Source organism: Magnolia sinica, chromosome 4 (genome assembly GCF_029962835.1).
Source record: "Magnolia sinica isolate HGM2019 chromosome 4, MsV1, whole genome shotgun sequence".
Lineage (NCBI taxonomy): Eukaryota > Viridiplantae > Streptophyta > Magnoliopsida > Magnoliales > Magnoliaceae > Magnolia > Magnolia sinica.
In genome coordinates this window covers 96,384,417-96,405,907 of record NC_080576.1, presented here as the reverse complement: position 1 = coordinate 96,405,907, position 21,491 = coordinate 96,384,417, and the positions used below count along the sequence as shown (strand labels likewise).

At 42.2% G+C, this 21,491-nt stretch overlaps 1 protein-coding gene across 4 annotated transcripts in view; it reads right to left on the bottom strand.

Moving 5' to 3' along the window:
• Positions 1-21,491, bottom strand: part of LOC131243433 (tRNA-dihydrouridine(47) synthase [NAD(P)(+)]-like) — a 58,854-nt gene that overhangs the window by 14,187 nt on the left and 23,176 nt on the right. For 3 of the 4 annotated variants that reach the window (XM_058242801.1, XM_058242799.1, XM_058242798.1), the window contains exon 6: positions 20,150-20,422. The exons of the other annotated variant lie outside the window; for it this stretch is intronic. In XM_058242801.1, coding sequence (XP_058098784.1) covers positions 20,150-20,422 — 273 coding nt within the window. The remainder of the gene's footprint in view (positions 1-20,149; positions 20,423-21,491) is intronic. 4 annotated transcript variants of the gene reach the window in all.

The following is a 21,491-nucleotide window of genomic DNA, read 5'->3' as shown; positions in this document are numbered from 1 at the left end:
CATTTCCTGTCACTTTACTGCCTACATTTGGTCGCACACCATTTCTTCTCTCATCCCTGCTTGGTCTATGCCTAATGAGATGAAGGAATTATTGTGGGCCTGGCACAGAGAGGGTTCAGGCTTTAAGGTCAGGATTCGGTGGCACATAACCCTTCCAGCGGTATGGTGGGTGGTGTGGATCGAGAGGAACGGGTGCTACTTTAAAGACTCCTATTCTTCTGTTGACTCAGGTCTCTTTCAAGCCTCAGCTCTCATCTCGGAGTGGGCTTCTCTTGTCAAATCTCTTGACAGCTAGCCCCTCCTCTTTTTTACTTTTGTTTGTTTTTGTTTTGCTCCTGTGTATTCAGTTCTTGCTGGTTTTCGGTGAGCCATTAATAAAATTCCATTATCCTTCAAAAAAAAAAAAAAAAACTATTCAAATTTAGAAAGAGGATTAGTGGTTTGGCTGTGTTGCCTGATATTTGAATTTTGTTGGTGTCACATGTAAATTGGTGCTCATATGGAGCACCATACCTATGTAAATTGGTCATTGGTGCTCTTTTGCAGCACCGACTTTATCTCAAATCATGTATCTTCATCTCCTTTTCTTCTTATCTCCTGTAAAAAGTACGGTTATAAATAACAGATTAGAGAGAGATTGCTTAAGCCGTCCTATTTCTCCATTTCTCCTCTTCTCTAAATCTTCATGAAGACAAGGTATCAGAGACCAATCTTGGGCAGGGTTTTCTAAATCTTTAAATAAAAAATAAATAAATAAATAAATAAATAAAACATTAGGGTTTTCTAAATCTATTACTAATTAAAGCATTTTAAAATTTATTACTTACTTCGGTTCACCGTTAAGATGACCTTATGCAGTGATTGGTCAGTCCAGCTGCCGTTAAGTTGAGCTGCAGTTAAGATGACCTTATTACTATAAAGGGCCCAGTCACCAATTTGGATGATCCATCGTTTGGGCCCCACCTTTAGTTAGATGCTGGGTATGAGCCTGAGAGTGTAAATGTTTCGGATACTATCCAGAGAGAATTTCAGGGTTGTAACTCAAGGAAGAATTCGAGCTGGGATTAAGAGGCAATTTGCGGATTGGTGTAGAGTTGCTTGAAGGTGGAATTTTGGACAGATCATCAGCTGCACTTGCTTATCGTTGCATGTGCCAGAGATTTAGCCTGAATTTGGAGGCTGATTGTGTACAGATTTGGTGGAATACACAACACTAATGGCAGCAGGCTTTTGGGCTGGAAGTGGACACATTTTGGGACAGGTAATTAACTCGGTTATAGGTTGCTGTCAAGAACTTGGATGAGTTTGAAGGCTACGCTTGGATTTTGGGGGACAACTATGGGTTTTAGGTTAGGGATATGGATAGGAATAGGCTGGTGTTTGCTCGAACAAGATGTATGAGAAATTGATAAGGACATCAGAGCAACATCCTATCGCATCTACCAAGGGAGGAGGAATACCCCGACTGGGGGCCCAATTTCATTATGGCTAGACGATTGCTACGCGGGGCCCAGCAAGCTGCATTGAAGACCCCACATGCATGGTTCGTGCATCTAGAAGACCCCATACTAGGAAGATGCATGTAGGTTGCTTTTATTGGAGATTTTGACTATTGGATTTCGTACGCTGGCCCATCGGACCATCAGATCTTGGTGATCGGACCATTGGGTCTTTCGGACCACCTGATTTTGGACTCTATGAGTCCCCTTTTTTTATTTTCTAGTTTATTATTTATTTTGGACATATTGAACGTTTTAGATTCGTTAATATTAGGTGGACCATTTTATTTGAACTGGAGTGACAATTTTGTAATTTTTGAATCTGAGAATATAAAAGCTAGAGGGGAGGGCTTTCAAGCTCTAACCTAGATTTGGAGAAAAGAAAAGAGAAGAACTCTCTCATGGCTTTGTTAGAAAGCCCCTTGCATCTCTAGAGATTGGAGAGGGAGTGAAACCCATGTGGAGCGATTCCACAAGTATCCTTATTTTGTTCTCTTCGATTCAAGGTAAGAATCTCATCTTTCTCTTTTTTCTTCTTCTCTATTCATACTCTTCCTTCTTTTTCCTACAACAACCAACCCAACCCATCCATTCCCCTCCTTTTACATGCACACCCGCACATCCGTACACACGCAAGTGCATCCGTATGGACAGCCACGTATGGGCCCGCATTCCTTTGATCCTTTCCCTCATTCCCTCTCTAAAACCCCCTACATTAATCCCTAACCCAAGGATTCCGACTTTGCCCCAATTCATCAAATCCCTAAATTTCTCCAAATCCCTAAATTCTCATCACTCAAATCATAACCCTTACCTATCCAAAATCTTAATTCCCCCATCCTACATCAAAACCCCTCAATTTCTCATTCACAATTTCAAACCCTAACCCTAAAAGCTTAATGTCTCAATTCTATCCTTCCTAAACCTAGCCATCCCAACCCTAATTCCCTCCAATCCTATCCCAATCCATTTAAACCCACCCTACAATATCCGGACAGCCCTACCTTTAAATTTCTTAACTTGATGCATGCCTTTCGTGTGAATGCGAGTGAACCCTATGCTAGATGGGAGTTCTACCTCCCATAGGGCCATTCTTAACCCCATTTTATAATTAAGTGCATTGGGGGATGTTTATGGTCTAAATTCACGCCATGGTATAAATCTGAATTTTTGAATTTGTGATGGAAAAGCATGATTTTCATATTCTAATCTCTTGAGTTGAATTGTTTTATGATCATGATATTGCATTTTAGTCTAGACCATTCGTCCTACATCAATTAAGGTTTGATAATTTGGGTAAATAAATAAGGGCCTGAGTTGGAAAGATTTGCAATGAAATTTGAATGGTTGGGATGATTGAAGTGGAGGGTCACAGTTGGGGACTGGAACTGGATTAGGGCTTTGAATAGGGTCATGGGGTAAATGAAATGGGCAGGATTAGATTCAAGTTAGAATTAGGGTTTCAATTTTGAGCTCGCCACTCAATGATGTTACAATACTGAGGTCTTGGGTTCAAGCACAACCTACCAATCAGAAAAAGAAAAAACAGGCCTCTAGGGTGTATGGTTAGGAGAATCATAGAAAAAATTGGGGATAGGGTTGGTTTACGTTTAGACTAGGAACTAGGGTTGGGATGGGATTCTGGGTGTACAGTGGGGAAGAAGTGGGGAGAATTGGGTGAGGGTTTGGGTTTGAGAAGTGGAAATTATGAAAATTAGGGCTTTGGGGTTGAATTAGGGAAAAGTGAGGAAAGGGTTCTAGTAAATTAATGATGATTTGTGGAAATTTTTTGAAAGAGATAAGGTGAAAGAACAAAATTCCGAAGAGGGAACTTGCTTTGCTACCAAATTGATGGGGCAAAATAAGATGGGTTTCAGTCAATTGAAAGTGCATGCACCTATGCAGATCTAACAGCCTTCTAGTTGAATTTGACACAATATTAACAATGGAAGCCCAAATCATGGACCATGGATGCAGATCTAACAGCCTTCTAGTTGAATCAACTAGAAAATAAAGGAAGCAACCTTCCAATAAAGATGATGAGCACTCTAGGAGATTGCAGCCACCTTCTAGGGTTGGAAACACTCCCAAACCAAGAAGAATCACTCTTCCAAATGATAATAACACAGATAACTAACATTATTTAATAAAAACTTCAACTTAACATATTCTTTTGTTCTAACATTTACAAAAAAAAAAAAATGTTCTTTTGTTCATAAGAATGACTACATATAGCCTAACACTCACAAAACCCTATTTTAATGAAAAAGACAAGGCTCCCCATTGGTCCAACCATTTCTTTCCTAAATTGTCTAAACTAATTCTATAAAGAATTGTAACAACGAAGGAAAGCAAATAAAGAAAAAATCTTAATAAATACTCCATATCTCCTCAAATACCCTATGTATACTAAACCTACGGCTCTAAAGGGTATATGGTTGGTAGAAGAGCCTCTTTCATGTATATGTTTCATATATAAGGCCTAAATATATGGTTGGACATATGGGCCCTACAGTCCAACCAGTTGACAATATAAGCAATTTGATTGGATATGTAGGCCCCACGTTCCAAATGGACCTTTGATTTGGTCCAAATCTTCGATAAGGACCATTGATGTGTTCCAGATCTTCAATCAAATAAATATGGATCCTTAATGTGGTCCTCTTTGGACCACACACAACAGAAGAATTTTCACTTGCAACCAAATATTGTGCAAGCCCAACTCAAGTGCCAACATGCCACATTTCTTGGACATTTGACCATGCATAACCCAGGTCACACCGAGCAAGGTGACCTAACACAAAAATCAGACAATCCATGATGAGGACATCATGTCACGTACACCCTTGCGTAATTATCAAAGGAGAAGGTGGGCCGCACCGATCATGCTAAAGACCCCATGTGCATATGCAAGCATCTGGAAGACCCCACACTAGGAAGATGCACATGGGCTGCTTTATGAAGTGATCCAGACCGTTGGATTGGAGCGACGTGACGATTGGGTCGTTGAATCACATGATCGAGCCATTGATCGTGGATCATTCACACTAGTTTTTCTTAGATTTTAACAGCTTATAGGATTTAGTTTTATTTATGTTATATTGGGACACCATTATAAGTGTTTTTAGTTGATTTTAGTTAGGCTATTTTCGTCAAAATTCACAAAACATGGTGTTTATTGTAATTTTTTAACTTTCTTGGAGCTTTAAAAGAAGGTGGGCGTGTGACCCCTCTCCCTCGTTGGATTTTGTGATAATAAAGAGAGAGAGAGAGAGAGAGAGAGAGAGAGGGGTTCTTGTTTTCTTCTTCTTCCATATTCATGAGATTTGAAGATATTTCCATGTGATTTGAAAGGGAGATTGGTGTGAGGCTAATCTTCATCAACGGATGTGTGAGGTCTCCATTTATCCCCACATCATCAACTATTTTCCCCTCCATCAAGGTATTTTCTTCAAGTTCTTCGATTCTCCCATCCTAAGTCTTCATCTTCTCCTAAACCCATCTTTCCTTTACCTGTCTGCAATCCCAAACCCTAAAATCCATAATTTTTCCTACTTTCCCAAATTTCCAAACCCTAATTTTTCTCATTCTTCAATTCACCCAAAATCCCTACACCCATTCTATCCAAAACTCTTTTTCCCACATCCTAATCTATAAACCCTTTCATCCATTCACCCAAATTGATCCCATAAACCTTAATTCCTATATTTCCCCAATTCCCCTAACCCTAATTTTACCCTAAGTTCTATTAGGCCTTTTACTTTGAAATAGACTATACCCTATGCTAATTGGATGTCCCTACATCCATTAGATCCTAATTTCCTTTTATTTAATGATCTTGTGTGACGATATTGGTAACTTAGGCTAGGATTATACATGATGTTCTTTTGGTTTTTATGGTATTTGTGATGATTATGGCAATGTTTGTGTTTTTTGTTAATTATCTTAATTCTGCTACTTGATCTCACATGTTATTTGGTTCATGCATCGGTCCTACATCAATCCACCCATTCGATGGGTCACACGTACACATTAAATCAGCCCATTGGCTTGTTTTCTAAACCTTCAATAGCTTTTTTTTTCAGAAGGGTTGCTCACCTGATTGGTGGACCGACAATGGGTTATCTTCAAGGTGGAGCTCACCTTATGGACAGGTCAAATGTCCAACATATGACACTTTGGCATGTGAGCTGGGTTGCACAAGAGCAGTTGTCGGTGAAACTTCGGTATAATCTGTATGTGGATCAACGGAAGTAAAATTGTGACAGGAGGAAACCCCAAATCATAACTGACAAAATCTCACACAGAATCTCTTGCAGTTTAACCCTATGTTTAAAAAAATTATTCTAGATATATCAACCCAATGTTTGCTAAGCACACACGGGAGTACACCTCTGCCAATGCACACACCATTTCATGTGTCAATGCGACACCTATCTACAATATCTGAGCTGTGCATGTGATAGGGCACATTTTGTAGATCATCAGGTCCAAAAATCAGTAAAACAGTATATGAAACAGATTGAAGGTCAAATGAATTTTTTTCTAGCTGTCCATTTATTTTGTACATTATGGCCCATATTAGGAGCAAACCAGAACATTATGGAAAGCTCAGATCATGCACATATGTAACATGTTGGCAAATGTGCTGGCGTGTACATTAGTAGAGATGTATACGCATGTGGGCTTACAAAAGCTCACAATAACCCATTCAATAACATTATTCAGTTTGACTAGAGATAATTTCACCATAACAGTCCATTGCAGGGCCAAAACATGTTTTTCTCATTTTATTTTATTTTTAAAAAAGGAAAAGAAAAAAAAAGGCTACTATGGCCGTTACAGCCCGTATCATTATGGTAATGGCAATGGCCGTCACGGCCGCCGTTACCATTATGGAATACCTTGCCCATTTTAGTTAATCATAATTATGTAATAGAGAGTATCATTGTTATATAGAAAAGCTGCAATAAAGAACCATCCTGATAAGGGTGGAGACCCTGAGAAGATCATGATCATCATAGCCTTGTCAGCTTTAGGAATCCTATCTAGTTAATTACAAAGTGAGCTGATGGGATCGAAGCAAATTATCACAGAAGAGGATGATGGAGAGATCTGGAAGGTGGTCTCGCGGAAGGAGAAGGGCAAGAAAACACACTTCCAAAATCGATCAGCCACAATCCCATACCCAACATTGTTCGTCAGGAACTTCCCAGAAGGGTGGGCTCCAATAAATTTTGCCAGGGTTTTTGGGAGAGCGGGGTCGGTAATGGATGTGGTATTGCCGAGGAACAAATCCTCAGGCGCATCAAGGGGCTTTGCGTTTGTAAGGATGAAATCGGAAGAAGAGCTTTTCAAGGCGATCAAGCTATTGGATGGTGAAGGCTTTGGAGGTATCAAGCTACAGGTACAAAAAGCTAAATACGACCTTGAGTTTATACATTCCAATAGAGTTGGTTTCTCACAGAAGCAGAAGCGGTCAACGCTCATCCTCTTAGATGGCCAAGGGCAACAGAGTTCATCTTTTAACACCGGCCGTTCTACCTTCAAGGAAGCCCTACTAAGCTCAACAGAACCCAGTTCAGTATTTCCATCCCAAGAAGATAGAGAAGTTCCAGGCCCTCCCTCTAGAGGGAGGTCGACAAAGGAAGGAGCGAAAAAGCGGGAAAACAAGTGCATCAACATATCGAAAGAGCTTCTAGACCGGTCCAAACAAGCCTTACAGGAATCGGTGGTGGCAACCACCATTCCAGGAGCGTCGATTCCTCAAGTCAGGTCCTGGCTCGATGACTGCTGTAGATTTCCTCCGGAAACTTACAATATCAAACCAATAGACTACAACGACTTATGGATAGAACTGTCTCCAAGGACAAACCCAGATGCTCTGATAATGGCAGCGGCTCTCCACCGAGGTGGTCCAATATCAACGATCAAGAGATGGGAGGAGTTCTCACTATTCGGGATGGAAGATGTGTGGATTTTGATTTGGTCGGTTCCGTTAGAACTGTGGAACGACGACTTCTTTCAAGTCACAGCCTCTCAAGTGGGTCAGTTGATCGAAGTAGATCGTAAAACAAAGACGGGAGGAGGCGAGAGTTATCAGAGCCATGGTCAAAAGGCAAAAGGGCGACGCTCTGCCTCGTTATATTCAGGTCCGGGTTGAAGATAGAAAGATTTTCTTGCCGGTCCAAAGAGAATAAAAAAACGATCCTATTCTCGATGGGGAGACTTTTGGAGGGCAAAGATTCTCCCTTCTCCTCCTCCAGCACCGATACAGTCGGCCAGGGAGCAAATTGCGGGAACACCGATTGCGTTCTCCTCTAGAGCACTTTCCCTTTCTGCAGAGACGTCTCATACGACAACTAGAGAGGGAAGTGCAGGCGTCAGAAGATTTTCGGATCGTGGGACACGTGTCAACATCCCTCCACGCACGGTCACGATCATTGCGTCGAACGATCGCTTTTCTTCGAAGCATCATCTAGTCACTTTAAGTCAGGCTCGGGGCGAGGGAGTCGAGGAGGCCTTCACAGCTGGTAGCATGGGAGGGCTCAACGGGTCAATCAGGGAAGGTCGGGAGGGTTTTCGTGGCTCGGACTCTCCTACCCTACCTGGGTCGGTGGGTGCAGAGCTACCAAACTTGCCAGATCAGTCGATACATGTCAAGTCGACTCCCGATCCTATTTATATCGCTCCGAACCTATTAGGTCGGGATTCCGACGTAGCCCTTACAATTAGTGCGTCAAAATCATCGAATCCTCACCGTTCTTTCGACCCGGGGTTGGTTTCAGGATTTTCCACACGTTTGCCAGGAATGTCTTCACGTGCGAATGCTATTCAAAAGTCTAACCAACTAGGTATCTCCTTTCCTGTGCTAGATCCCGACTCTCTACCGCTACTGCTTGAGGACGAATATGGTAGCGAGGACGCTATCGACTCTCGCTCTTGGTTATCAGACGCAGCTGTCTCACCTAATCCCCCGACCTCTCCCTCAGGGTCACATGTAGATTCAATGTCCAATCATATGTTAGCATTTCTCTTCCAAGAAGGCATGAATAAAGATATCATTGAAGCCAAACCTCTTCAGATCAGGGTGGGGTCGTCATCAATAGAGGGAGGCAACTCCAGAGGGCAATTGGAGGGACCAAATCATAGGGCCAAGCTAATTAAAACAATACAAAAGAAGAAATGGATCAAAGATGCAATGGGTCATGTTGGCAAAGCGATTGGAGTCTATTTCAGCGACCACCCAGAAGATTTCTTAACTTTGTTTCATTGCATAGAAGATCGTGGAAGACAGCTATCGAGGATCAATACACCCAGGAAACGGGCCTATAGATCCAACAGCAACAAGGAACTCCAGAGTCTCACTCAAAGTCCCTCTTCCATTGCTCGACCCGATTTCAAAGGCAAGACTAAAGTCGCAGATGTGATTTGCTTGCAGGAAACGAAGGTGCAAAATTTTAATGACAAGCTTATGGGAACACTCTGGGGGGCTAAAGATGCGAAGTGGGTGGCTCTAGATGCAATAAGTAGATCTAGTGGCATTCTAGTGGCTTGGAAATCGTCTAGATGGGTCCTCATGGATAGTTGGACAGATGTTTTCTCAGTTTCGGTGATTCTAAAAGACTCTTCCAATGATTTTTCCTATCTTATCACGTCAATCTATGGTCCTAATTAGGATGTTTTCAGATCCGAGTTCTGGGAGAATCTGAATGTGTCCAGGCAGAGATTCAGTGGCCCGTGGTGCGTAGGAGGAGACTTTAATATTACGAGTATTGCAGAAGAAAGATCCCAAGGAGGTAGGGATTCTGCTGCAATGCGTCTTTTTTCAAAGTGGATTAAAAACCTAGCTCTGGTTGATCATCCTTTGTCTGGTGACAGATTCACTTGGTCTAATGGTAGGGATAATCCTATTATGTCAAGACTGGACAGATTTCTTGTCTCGCCCAATTAGTTAGACAGTTTCTCGCGAGTCGCGCAGTCCTTTCTTCCCAACCCTGCCTCGGATCATAGCCCTATTCTCCTTGCAGTGGATGAACGAAATTGGGGCCCTAAACCTTTCAGGTTTGAAATATCATGGCGGCAAATTGATGGGTTTCATAAGAAGATTACATATTGGTGGGCAGAGTTCAGTGCGGAAGGCTTTGCAGGATTCAGACTCAGTTCCAAATTCAAAAAGCTGAAACAAAAGTTAAAGACTTGGAAAAGTCAAGAGCTTCGGAAAAGAGATGAGGAAATGAACTCCATCTTGAGAGAACTTCAATCTTTAGATCAAGAGATGCAGGATGGTTCAAGAACTACAGTCTCCACATCCAGAAGAATTGAGCTAATCCAAATTTATTCGGCTGGAATTATGGAAGACGAAGTTCAGTGGTGACAGAGATCCCATACAAAATGGATCAAAGGAGATAAAAATACCAAATTCTTCCATTCTATAACCAGTGCCAGAGCAAGAGTCAATAAAATCAGGAGCATTTTGGTAGATGGAGTTCGGCTAGAAGAGCAAGACACAATTTCAGAAGAGATAGTTCGTCATTTCAGTTACCAGTTTCGGGGTGATAATTGGGATAGGCCAAAACTAGATCAGCTTCCTATGGCATCTCTATCTGAAGAAGACGCAGGTGTGTTAGAATCCCCTTTCACGATGGACGAGGTGAAAAGAGTGTTGATGGATATGGGAGGGGATAAGGGCCCTAGCCCAGATGGTTTCCCAATCCTCTTCTTTCAAACCTTTTGGGAAATGTTAAAAGGGGATTTGATGGATTTTGTTAATGAATTCCATTATAGAGGTCGTATCTCTAAAGACATAGGGGCTTCCTTCATTGCGCTCATTCCCAAGATCCCGAGGGCAAATCAATTAAAGGACTTCAGGCCGATCAGTCTTCTGGGCGGACCGTATAAAATCCTCGCTAAGGTCATGGCTTCCCAGTTAAAAGGAGTCATTGGAGCTCTCATATCAGATAATCAAAACTCCTTTATCCCGGGGCGTCAAATTGTCGACAGTGCTCTCATAGCCCTCAAATGTTTGGACTCCACTCATAGATTCAAATCCAAAGGTATTATTTGCAAGTTGGATATTGAGAAGGCATATGACCATGTCGATTGGGGATTCCTTCAGTATATGCTCAAGCGGATGGGGTTTGGTGATAGATGGAGAAGATGGATAGGTGAATGTGTGAGATCGGCTTTTTTCACAGTTCTTATCAATGGTTCCCCAAAAGGCTTCTTCAATAGTTCTTGGGGGCTACATCAAGGAGATCCCCTATCCCCCTTTTTATTCCTAATAGTTGGAGAAGCCCTCTCTAGAATGTTGAGTAAGGGTCAAACTGAAGGTGTGTTCAGTGGCTTGAGAGTGGAAGGTATGATGGCTCAGATTTCTCATGTTCAGTTTGCAGATGACACCCTCTTATTTTGCGAAGCTGACCAGTCCAAAGTGAGCAACTTGCGGACAATCATTAGATGTTTCGAGGCAGTGTCGAGCTTGAAAGTAAACATGGCCAAATCCAAGTTGTTTGGAGTCACAATATGAAGGAAAAAGAAACAAAGCACTTTGCTGAATTTTTTCGTTGCTCGGTAGGTTCTCTCCCATCCACGTTTGTCAACCTCCCTCTATGCATTGGAAAGCTCCCAAAGTTCTTATGGGACAAGGTCATAAACAGATTTGAATCATATCTTTTGAGATGGAAATGCAGAAATCTCTCTTTGGGCGGGCGGATGACACTCATAAGGGCAGCATTGTCGAATCTTCCCCTCTACTTTATGTCCCTGTTCAAATGCCAGACGTCGGTTTTAGGTACTCTTGAGAGGCTCAGAAGGGACTTCTTGTGGTACGGAAAGGAAGACAATAAAAAATTTCATTTGGTCAAGTGGAAGGAGGTCTGTAGTCATATTGATCAAGGAGGGACAAGTATAAAAGACCTTAAAACCATGAATAGGGCACTTTTAGGCAAATGGACGTGGCGTCTTGGTTCTGAAAGTGATTCTCTTTGGAACAAAATTTTTAAAAGTATGGTCATTCGGAAGGGGGATGGTGGACAAAGGATTCCTCTTCCTATAAAGCATCAGCCCTTTGGAAAGGAATTCTTTCTATGAAAGAGGAGGTTTTAAAAGAATCTCGCATCGCTATCAGCAGTGGAAACCGTACTAGGTTTTGGGATGATATTTGGGTTGGAGACGTCGCTCCTAGAGATGTTTTTCCCAGAATTCAGTCTTACCTCTAACAAGGATATCATGCTGGAGGGTTGTTACTCAGTTATAGGGGGAGAAGTGTGGAATCCGGAGTGCAGACGAAACCTTTATGATTGGGAGATCGAAGAGTTCATAGCTCTCTTAAACCACATTCAAAACAGCAACCTGGATCGTAGTTCCTCTGACAGTCTTTTTTGGCGCACAGACAAAGCTGGTCAGTTTTCCGTTAAATCCTTATACAATATCATTTCCAGTCAGCCCTCATCAGTGCAAGAAGATGTTTTCCCTAAAGTTTGGAAACTTCACGCTCCTCCAAAGATTGCGCCCTTTGGATGGTTGGTGGGTAAAAATAAGGTCCTCATGGTGGACAACTTGAGGAAAAGGTGTATGTGTATCACAAATATTTGTGTGTTGTATGGCTGATGCTGAAACGGTAGACCATCTCTTCATTCACTGTCCCTTCTTCCAACCGATTTGGATTTACATTCTATCTCGCTTTCACTTTTCCTGGGTTTTCCCAGCTGATGTCCATAGCCTCTTTCTAGCTTGGTGTGGTGCTTGGTGTGGCAAGAGGCGATCCAAAATCTGGAGAATCTCCCTTCTGGCAGTTTGGTGGTCTATGTGGGAAGAAAGGAACAACAGATGCTTCAATGGGAACTCAAAGTCGATAGAATGTGTAGTTCAAAGGGTGATTTATTTCATAGCGGAATGGTCCGCTTCTGTTGAAAAGTTTCAATCTTGTGTGCGGACACAGGTGCATTCAAGGTGTACCAACGAAGAAAGCGCCAACCACAAGTGCCGTCCTTGTGGATAGGCGAATATTGAGGAGCTGAAGACCTTTCACATGTGATTGGACATATAGAAGACCCCACTTAGGGAAGACACATGTGAAGGAAGATTGGAGAAAGAGGACCGAGCGCCCAAACTTTCCCATACTTATGTTATTTGCACGTTTTTTGACTTAGTTAGTGGTCTTTTAGTGATCTTATATCTTTATTTGCTTATCCTAGGGGTATTTTAGTAATTTTATGTCCTTATGTGCTTATGTAAGTGGGGTAAAGCCCTAAACACGAATTTGAACTATTGATGAATGAAAAGCAAACCCTTTGGTTGCCTCCTTCCTCTCTTCTCTCTAATGGTGCTTCTTCTCTCCCCTTGATCTTCTTCTTCTAATTTCTTCTTGTGCCCCTCCAACTTCCTCAAGGTAATAACTTTCTTTCTTCTATTTTTTGTTTTGGCTAATTCCTCTTCGATCAAAATCTTGAGAACCGATCTAAACCCTAAATCCCCAAATTCTCAAATCCCTAATCCGAGAAACTTCTTGGTTCTTCGGACTAGTGATCTTCATTGATCGATTGGGTGTGACCATGCAAGATCGGGAGGTCTCATCCCTCGCCGGATCCAACCTAAGTAGTAATTGAATTCCATACTCCATGGTTGTAGTGATGGCCCGCTCCATTGCATGTTTCCTTTATGATTTTCTCAGTTATGATGATTATTGTTAGAATTTTAGATCATTTATTCCTTTTATTTCCGCTGTTTAATTATCTCCATGAGCATGCATCATAATTAGGGCTGTCCTGCGTCAAATTTGGTATCAAAGCCTAGGCTTGCATGGTTTTTGTCTAGATCGAGTTATCAAATTAGGGTTTTGATTTTTAGGTTTAACTTAAGAAAGTTTTAGGTGTAGAAAGTTTTCAATTTTAGAAACTTTCCAATTTTAGAAAGTTCCTAATCTGGAAAATTTTCAGATTTGAGTTGTTTCCTGTTTCAACTTAATTGTGTCAGTTCATAGTAGTTTTGCATTCATCGCATTCATCTTGAAAGTCATAACACCTAGTAGTCTAGTTAGGTAGAGTTTGGTTCAAGTCTTCATTGTATGCCCACGAGAAGAGGTAGAGGTTTCGGACTTCAACCTACCATGAATAACGAGCAGTTATCTGAGCAAATTGCTCAATTGATACAAAAGATAACCGCCCTAGAAGCGGGTCAAAGGCGTGAGTTTGCCTGCCTTGAGAACCAAATTACCACCACCATGACTAAGGTGGAGCAAGGCATCCCAAAAGGAAAACCCCGCTGTAGGGGAAGATGCGCACTCCCAAGTGGAAGGAATCATTGAAGAACGTGCTGCCACACGTGGTGGTAGTGAGGATAGAGATCGTGGTAACGATCGTGGTGTGGTGCGAGAGGCACGAGCCACATGTGGTCATCAAGACCGTTATGATCCAGATGAGCGTGCGATGAAGAGTGTGAGAGTTGAGGCCCCGAGTTTTGATGGACGCTTGGATCCCAAGGCATTCCTTGACTGGGTTGCTGACATGGACCACTACTTTGAGTGGTATGGCATGTCAGAAAACCGTCAAATGCGGTTTGCTAAGATGAAGCTTGTGGGTCAAGCCAAGCTCTTCTGGACCAACACCGAGCGTAGGGTAGAGAGAGTTGGTAGAACCCCTATCACACATTGGTATGAGATGAAAGAGAAGTTGAAGGAGAACTACCTTCCTCTCTCATACCGTCAGAAGCTCCTTGACCAATGGCAATCCTTACGCCAAGGGTCAATGTCTGCCGCTGACTACATCGCTAAATTTGAAGAGTATGTGATGCGATGTGATATCCGAGAAGACCCTCTAGTAACGCTCTCGCGTTTTAAGACGGGCCTTTGTGCGGATCTTCAGTGCGAGCTTATCACTCGGCCCTTAACGGACTTAGATGAGACATATCAAGTCGTGCAGGAGTTAGAGCAGTATCTGAAGGCTCCTGTCGTTCGTCGTTTTGAGTCCCGAGACTCCAATACTAGATCTAGTTCCCAAGGAACTAGACCTAATATTGGTAATCAACCTAGGGCACAGGCGACCATTCCGCCTAGGCCTAGGGAGGACAAGGGCAAAGGGGTTCTTGGTGCCGGTCCTAGTAACATGAGCCAAGTGAGGTGCTATGAGTGTGGCAACCTTGGCCACATGTCTAATCAGTGTCCTACGAAGAGCCGTGGGAGAGCCTTAGTTATAGGCGAATCCCACGAGGGTGGAGATGACCAGGGTGATTATGAAGTTGAAGAGTATCACCCTGAAGGAAGACTTACTGATGAAGAAGTGGATGGAGAAGCAACGCTTGCAGTAGTCAGGCGTGTGTTAGCTCAGTCTAGAAGTAGTGCTGACTGGCGTCGAAGCACTATCTTCTACACTATTGCCAAGTGTGGTGAAAAGAATTGTAAGGTGATAGTGGACAGTGGAAGTTGTCAGAATGTGATTTCCACTAGCACCTTAGATCGCTTAAAACTGAAATCCACACCTCATCTAGACCCGTATAAAGTTTCTTGGGTTGACAAGACGTCCCTACCTGTCACCCAGCAATGTCTAGTCCCCCATCGAGTTTGGGTCATACAAAGAGTCCCTGTGGTGTGATGTTTTACCTATGGATGTGGGGCATGTTATCCTAGGTAGACCGTGGCTATTCGATAATGATGTCACGATCTTTGGCCGTTCGAATGCGTGTACTTTTATGTATAATGGTAAAAAGATCAAACTTAATCCCATGCCACCTGAGAATACACTAGGAAAGAAGAAGGATGAGAAGGCAAGTGAGCCTAGAGAAATGAGGAAATCCAAACCTAAGTCTTTACATATAATCAACGCAAGAGAGTTTGAAAAAGAGGCTAAGGAGGATTCTATGGTGTATGCCCTTGTGGCTAGAGAAATTACACCTGAGGTTCCATCAGAGTTGCCCTGTGAGGTGATCTCGGTCCTGAAGGAATACAGTGATGTATTTCCTGAAGACTTACCGAATGAGTTGCCACCTATGAGGGACATACAACATGCCATTGATCTTGTCCCAGGGTCTACTCTACCGAACCTTCCTCACCACAGGATGAACCCTGCAGCGCATGCAGAGTTGAAGAAGCAAGTTGATGAGCTTCTGCAAAAGGGTTTCATCCAAGAGAGTATGAGCCCGTGTGCCGTGCCTGCATTGTTGACGCCAAAGAAAGACGGCACGTGGCGCATGTGTGTGGACAGCCGTGCCATAAACAAAATTACTGTCAAGTATAGGTTCCCTATACCTAGACTTGATGATATGCTTGACATGATGGCCAGGTCCACGATATTCTCTAAGATAGACCTCAAGAGTGGATATCACCAAATTCGTATACGCCCAGGAGATGAGTGGAAGACGGCGTTTAAGACGAAAGATGGGTTGTATGAGTGGTTGGTCATGCCCTTCGGCTTGACTAACGCACCCAGTACTTTCATGCGGGTGATGACCCAAGCTTTGAGGCCGTTCATGGAAAAATTCCTAGTGGTGTACTTTGACGATATTCTTATTTATAGTACCACTAAGGAATCACACCTTGAACATTTAAAGAAGGTCTGTAGTGTCCTTAGGGAGGAAAAGTTGTACGCTAATCTTAAGAAATGTGCATTCATGTCTAGCCAAGTTGTGTTCTTAGGATTTATAGTATCATCTGAAGGGATGCAAGCAGACCCTGAAAACGTCAGGGCCATAGTTGAGTGGCCAGAACCAAGGAACATTCATGAGGTGCGAAGTTTTCACGGCCTAGCAACTTTTTATCGTCGGTTCATTAGGGGTTTTAGCACGATCATGGCTCCCATTACCGAGTGCATGAAAAAGGGAGAGTTCGTGTGGTCTAGAGCCGCCGTCAAGGCTTTTAAAGAAATTAAGGGCAAGATGGTGGAAGCTCCTGTCATGCGTCTACCTGACTTTTCTACAGTCTTTGTAGTAGCGTGCGATGCGTCTGGTGTCGGTATAGGTGGAGTGTTGAGTCAAGAAGGACACCCAGTGGCCTATTTCAGTGAAAAACTAAATGAGGCAAAACAAAAATACTCCACTTACGACAAAGAATTTTATGCGGTAGTGCAATCCCTGAGACATTGGCGACACTACCTCCTACCGCAAGAATTCTTTTTGTTTTCTGACCATGAGGCTTTGAGATATTTGCATTCTCAGAAGAAACTCAACCCAAGGCATGCCAAGTGGGTAGCGTTTCTTCAGGAATATTCGTTTGTTTTGAAACACAAGGCCAGGGTTGAAAATAAACCAGCGAATGCCCTTAGTAGGAGAGTGGCGTTGCTCAACTCCTTGAGTGTAGAGGTAGTCGGATTTGAGCAACTGAAAGATGAATACGCCATATGTCCTGATTTTGGGGGTACTTACACGTCGCTCTCTAGTGACCAGCATATTATGGGTGGATATGTTCTTAAAGATGGCTTTCTTTTCAAGGGAGACAGACTTTGTATTCCCCGTATGTCCCTTCGTGAATTCCTCATCTAGGAGCTTCATTCAAGATGGATAGCTGGCCATTTTGGTCGTGATAAGACCATTGCCCTCGTGGAAGATCGTTTCTATTGGCCAAGCCTCAAGCGAGACGTAGCCAAAGTTTTAGGGCAGTGTCGAACATGTCAGCTGGCAAAGCAAAGAAAGCAAAATACTGGGTTGTACACGCCATTGCCAGTGCCACATGCTCCGTGGCAGGACATTAGTATGGATTTCGTGCTCAGGCTTCCCAAGACTATAAAAAAGCACGATTCCGTTTTTGTCGTTGTGGACCGTTTTTCTAAAATGGCGCATTTCCTCCCATGTTCGAAGACGTCAGATGCGTCTCATGTTGCTCGTCTTTTTTTTGATGGTGTGGTGCATCTCCATGGGTTACCTAAAACCATAGTGTCTGATCGTGATGTTCGATTTACTAGTTATTTTTGGAAGACACTGTGGCACATTATGGGAACTCATTTGCAATTTTCTACTGCTTACCACCCACAAACAGATGGTCAAACTGAAGTGGTAAACCGTAGCCTTGGAAATCTTCTACGTTGTCTAGTGGGTGAACATGTTAAGACTTGGGACCTAATTTTACCAACTGCTGAACTTGCTTATAATGGGTCAGTTAATAGATCTACAGGGTTGAGTCCTTTTGAAATTGTAAGTGGTTATAAACCTAGAATGCCCATAGATCTCTTACCTATGTCTGTTACCCAAAGGTCTTCTGAGTCAGCCGATGCATTCGCACGCCATATTCATGATTTGCATACACATATTAGACAGCGGTTAAATAAGAGCAATGATGATTATAAAGTTTTAGTTGATTCTCATCGTAGAGTGCAAGAATTTCAAGAAGGAGACTATGTAATGGTGCGAATAAGGCCAGAGCGATTCTCTCAAGGATCTGAAAAGAAATTACAAGCGCGTAGTGTTGGACCATTCAAGATATTACAAAAGGTTGGGTCCAACGCGTATCGGGTTGACCTTCCATCTGAAATGAGCATTAATCCAACTTTTAATGTGGAAGATCTAGTCCGTGCCCATACTCCCATTGTTGATACATCGTCCCTTTCATGGCCTTTTTATGAGTTTGCTACCCAACCCCTTCCACCCTCCTCCACCCATTACCCATAAAGAAGCAATTGAGGAAATCTTGGATGACGAGATAGTATCCACGAGAGATGGGGGTTTCCAAAGGTATCTTGTCAAGTGGAAGAACAAACCATCGTCTGAATCTACGTGGCTGTCGGGCGACGCATTGCAGGGTATTGATCCAGATCTACTTGAGCGCTACAAAAGTTTCAACTCGTCGGGGTCGAGTTTTTCTCACCCGAGGGAAATTGATGCGGACACAGGTGCATTCAAGGTGTACCAACGAAGAAAGCGCCAACCACAAGTGCCGTCCTTGTGGATAGGCGAATATTGAGGAGCTGAAGACCTTTCACATGTGATTGGACATATAGAAGACCCCACTTAGGGAAGACACATGTGAAGGAAGATTGGAGAAAGAGGACCGAGCGCCCAAACTTTCCCATACTTATGTTATTTGCACGTTTTTTGACTTAGTTAGTGGTCTTTTAGTGATCTTATATCTTTATTTGCTTATCCTAGGGGTATTTTAGTAATTTTATGTCCTTATGTGCTTATTTAAGTGGGGTAAAGCCCTAAACACGAATTTGAACTATTGATGAATGAAAAGCAAACCCTTTGGTTGCCTCCTTCCTCTCTTCTCTCTAATGGTGCTTCTTCTCTCCCCTTGATCTTCTTCTTCTAATTTCTTCTTGTGCCCCTCCAACTTCCTCAAGGTAATAACTTTCTTTCTTCTATTTTTTTGTTTTGGCTAATTCCTCTTCGATCAAAATCTTGAGAACCGATCTAAACCCTAAATCCCCAAATTCTCAAATCCCTAATCCGAGAAACTTCTTGGTTCTTCGGACTAGTGATCTTCATTGATCGATTGGGTGTGACCATGCAAGATCGGGAGGTCTCATCCCTCGCCGGATCCAACCTAAGTAGTAATTGAATTCCATACTCCATGGTTGTAGTGATGGCCCGCTCCATTGCATGTTTCCTTTATGATTTTCTCAGTTATGATGATTATTGTTAGAATTTTAGATTATTTATTCCTTTTATTTCCGCTGTTTAATTATCTCCATGAGCATGCATCATAATTAGGGCTGTCCTGCGTCATCTTGTAATCGTTCTTTTTTGGCCTCCTAGTTGTTCCACCTTCTCAGCGGATCAGCGGCCTCTTCTTTGTTTCAGTTCCTTTTTCTTTCAATGAAATTTATGTTACCTTTCAAAAAAAAGATTATCATTGTTAATGCTGAAGATTATTTTTAACCATCATCATCATCTAAGCCTTATCCCGACAAATTGGTGTCAGCTACATGAATCCTTTTCCGCCATTCCACCCTATCAAGGGCCATAACTTCAGTTAGACCATAGGTCATCAAATCTTTTCTTACTACATCCCACCCATGCTCTTTTAGGCCTTCCTTTTGTCCTTTTAGAGCCTTCAACTTGTACCAACTCACTCTTTCTAACAGGTGCAATACTTGGATCAAGATTATTTTTAATACTAGACAAAAAAAAAAAAAAGAATTATTATATCTAATAAATAATTATGATTAACTAAAATAAAATAAACTCATTTATAGGCATCTACCAAATAGGCACTTAGCCAATGTATACTTCAACTTTCAACGCAAAGTCCACCAGCAGCTTTATCCTTGATGGAAAAACCAGACAGGCAATGCCCATCTACAGTTCACAACTCCACAAGTGACGTTTCATAGGGAAACCATTTCCCAAAAGGAAAACATGAAAGAAGATGAGAAACTGTAATTTAAGGGGAAGAATTTTAAGTAGGAACCTTTTTTAATGGCAAAGTATAAACCTTATGATCAGGTAAAACAAAAAAATTGCTGCAAGACTGCAACACTTCCAAACATTTCATATTTCAAACAAACCAAAAAGCTTATGTGATCCCTTTCAAAAAGAAAAGAGAAAGAAGAAAAAAAAAAAGGGAAAAAATTAACAAAAAAAAAAAAAAAAAACCAACATGCTCAAGAGACGAAAGAAACTGATGTGAACTACTAATAAAACACCATTGCACAATCCACTTGACATATAGACCATCTTTATCTATATATTTAGGAGTGACAGGACTACAAAAAAGGAAGAATTACCTTAATGGTCAGAGGTTTGTCCACTGTGCAAGAAGCTGAGTGAATAACATTCTTCATCCTCAAAGGTTTCGTAAGAAGTGAGGATCCAGCACCTCTGTTAACAACAATATCAATTGGACAACCCATATTTATGTCTATGAAATCAACTGTGCATTCACTTTCTACAAGGTCAACAGTACGAGCCACAGTATCTGGATATGACCCACATATCTGTACCCCAAATAGATCCTCGGATGAATGTCGCCTTAATAATGCCCACTCTGAAGCTTGCCCCTAATGCCATATTCAAATTGCAGGCAGAGAAAAGTTAGTGATCTTTCCACCAAGGCATTTGACAGAAGCAACTTACTTCAAGATAGATCACAACATAGTTTGAGGATGAGTAAGTGAACAAAGAGAAAGCATCAAAGGATCCAACCCAAATAACGAATTTATGAATTTATGACATAAACTGCTGCTTCTTCTTCTTCTTCTTCTTCTTTGTTGAAAGGTGATGAATTTTAATAAAAGGCAAAGAAAGGCCAAAAACAAGCAAAGAGGAACTACAAAAGCAGATAAACAGAAAATAACAAAACAAACCCAGAGAAGGAAATACAAGAACACTAGTCTCAAACCCAAGCCCAACCCACAAACTTTAACCTGGAGCCAATTCCCTTATGGACTGGAACACTGTACACAGGACCCCACTAACTGAGCTATTGGCATTGTTGAAACAGTGATTGTTTCTTTCCAACTAGATGGCCCAAAGGACTGCAAGCAGGCCTAGCCTCCACCTCTGTTTTCCGAGTTTCCCACCAGCTCCAATATCCCAAGATCTGATATGAGCCTCAATCAAATAAGGGACCACCCAGGAGATCTCCACGTGGAGCAAAATCCCATTCCATACCACAGTAGCAAAGGGACAGTGCAAGAGAAGATGGGAGACAAATTCTGCATCCTGGAAGCATAGGAGACATGATTGGGAGGTACAGTTCCCTTTTCTGGAGGTTGTCTATAGTGAGGATACGACTTCTACCAGCCAGTCATGCAAAGGCAAAGACTTTCGGAGGGGGCTCATAATACTAGAGAGGGCCTGTGCAGCCAGTGTTTTCAGTAGCGTAGCATACGCTGTTAGTGTACGCTATGGGGTTGGCGTAGTGTGTAGCCCTAGTAGCATACGCTACCTTATACTCTTTTTCTTGTCTTTACGTGTGAGTCTATAAATAGTTTGGAAATGGTGGTAACTCATCTCCATCGCACGTGGCAATATATCAGGTCAATCTGGACCATCCAAAATGTGGTTCCTGTTGTGGATGGATTATATCTCGATTATTACAGCCGTCAGACAATCCTAACATCTAAT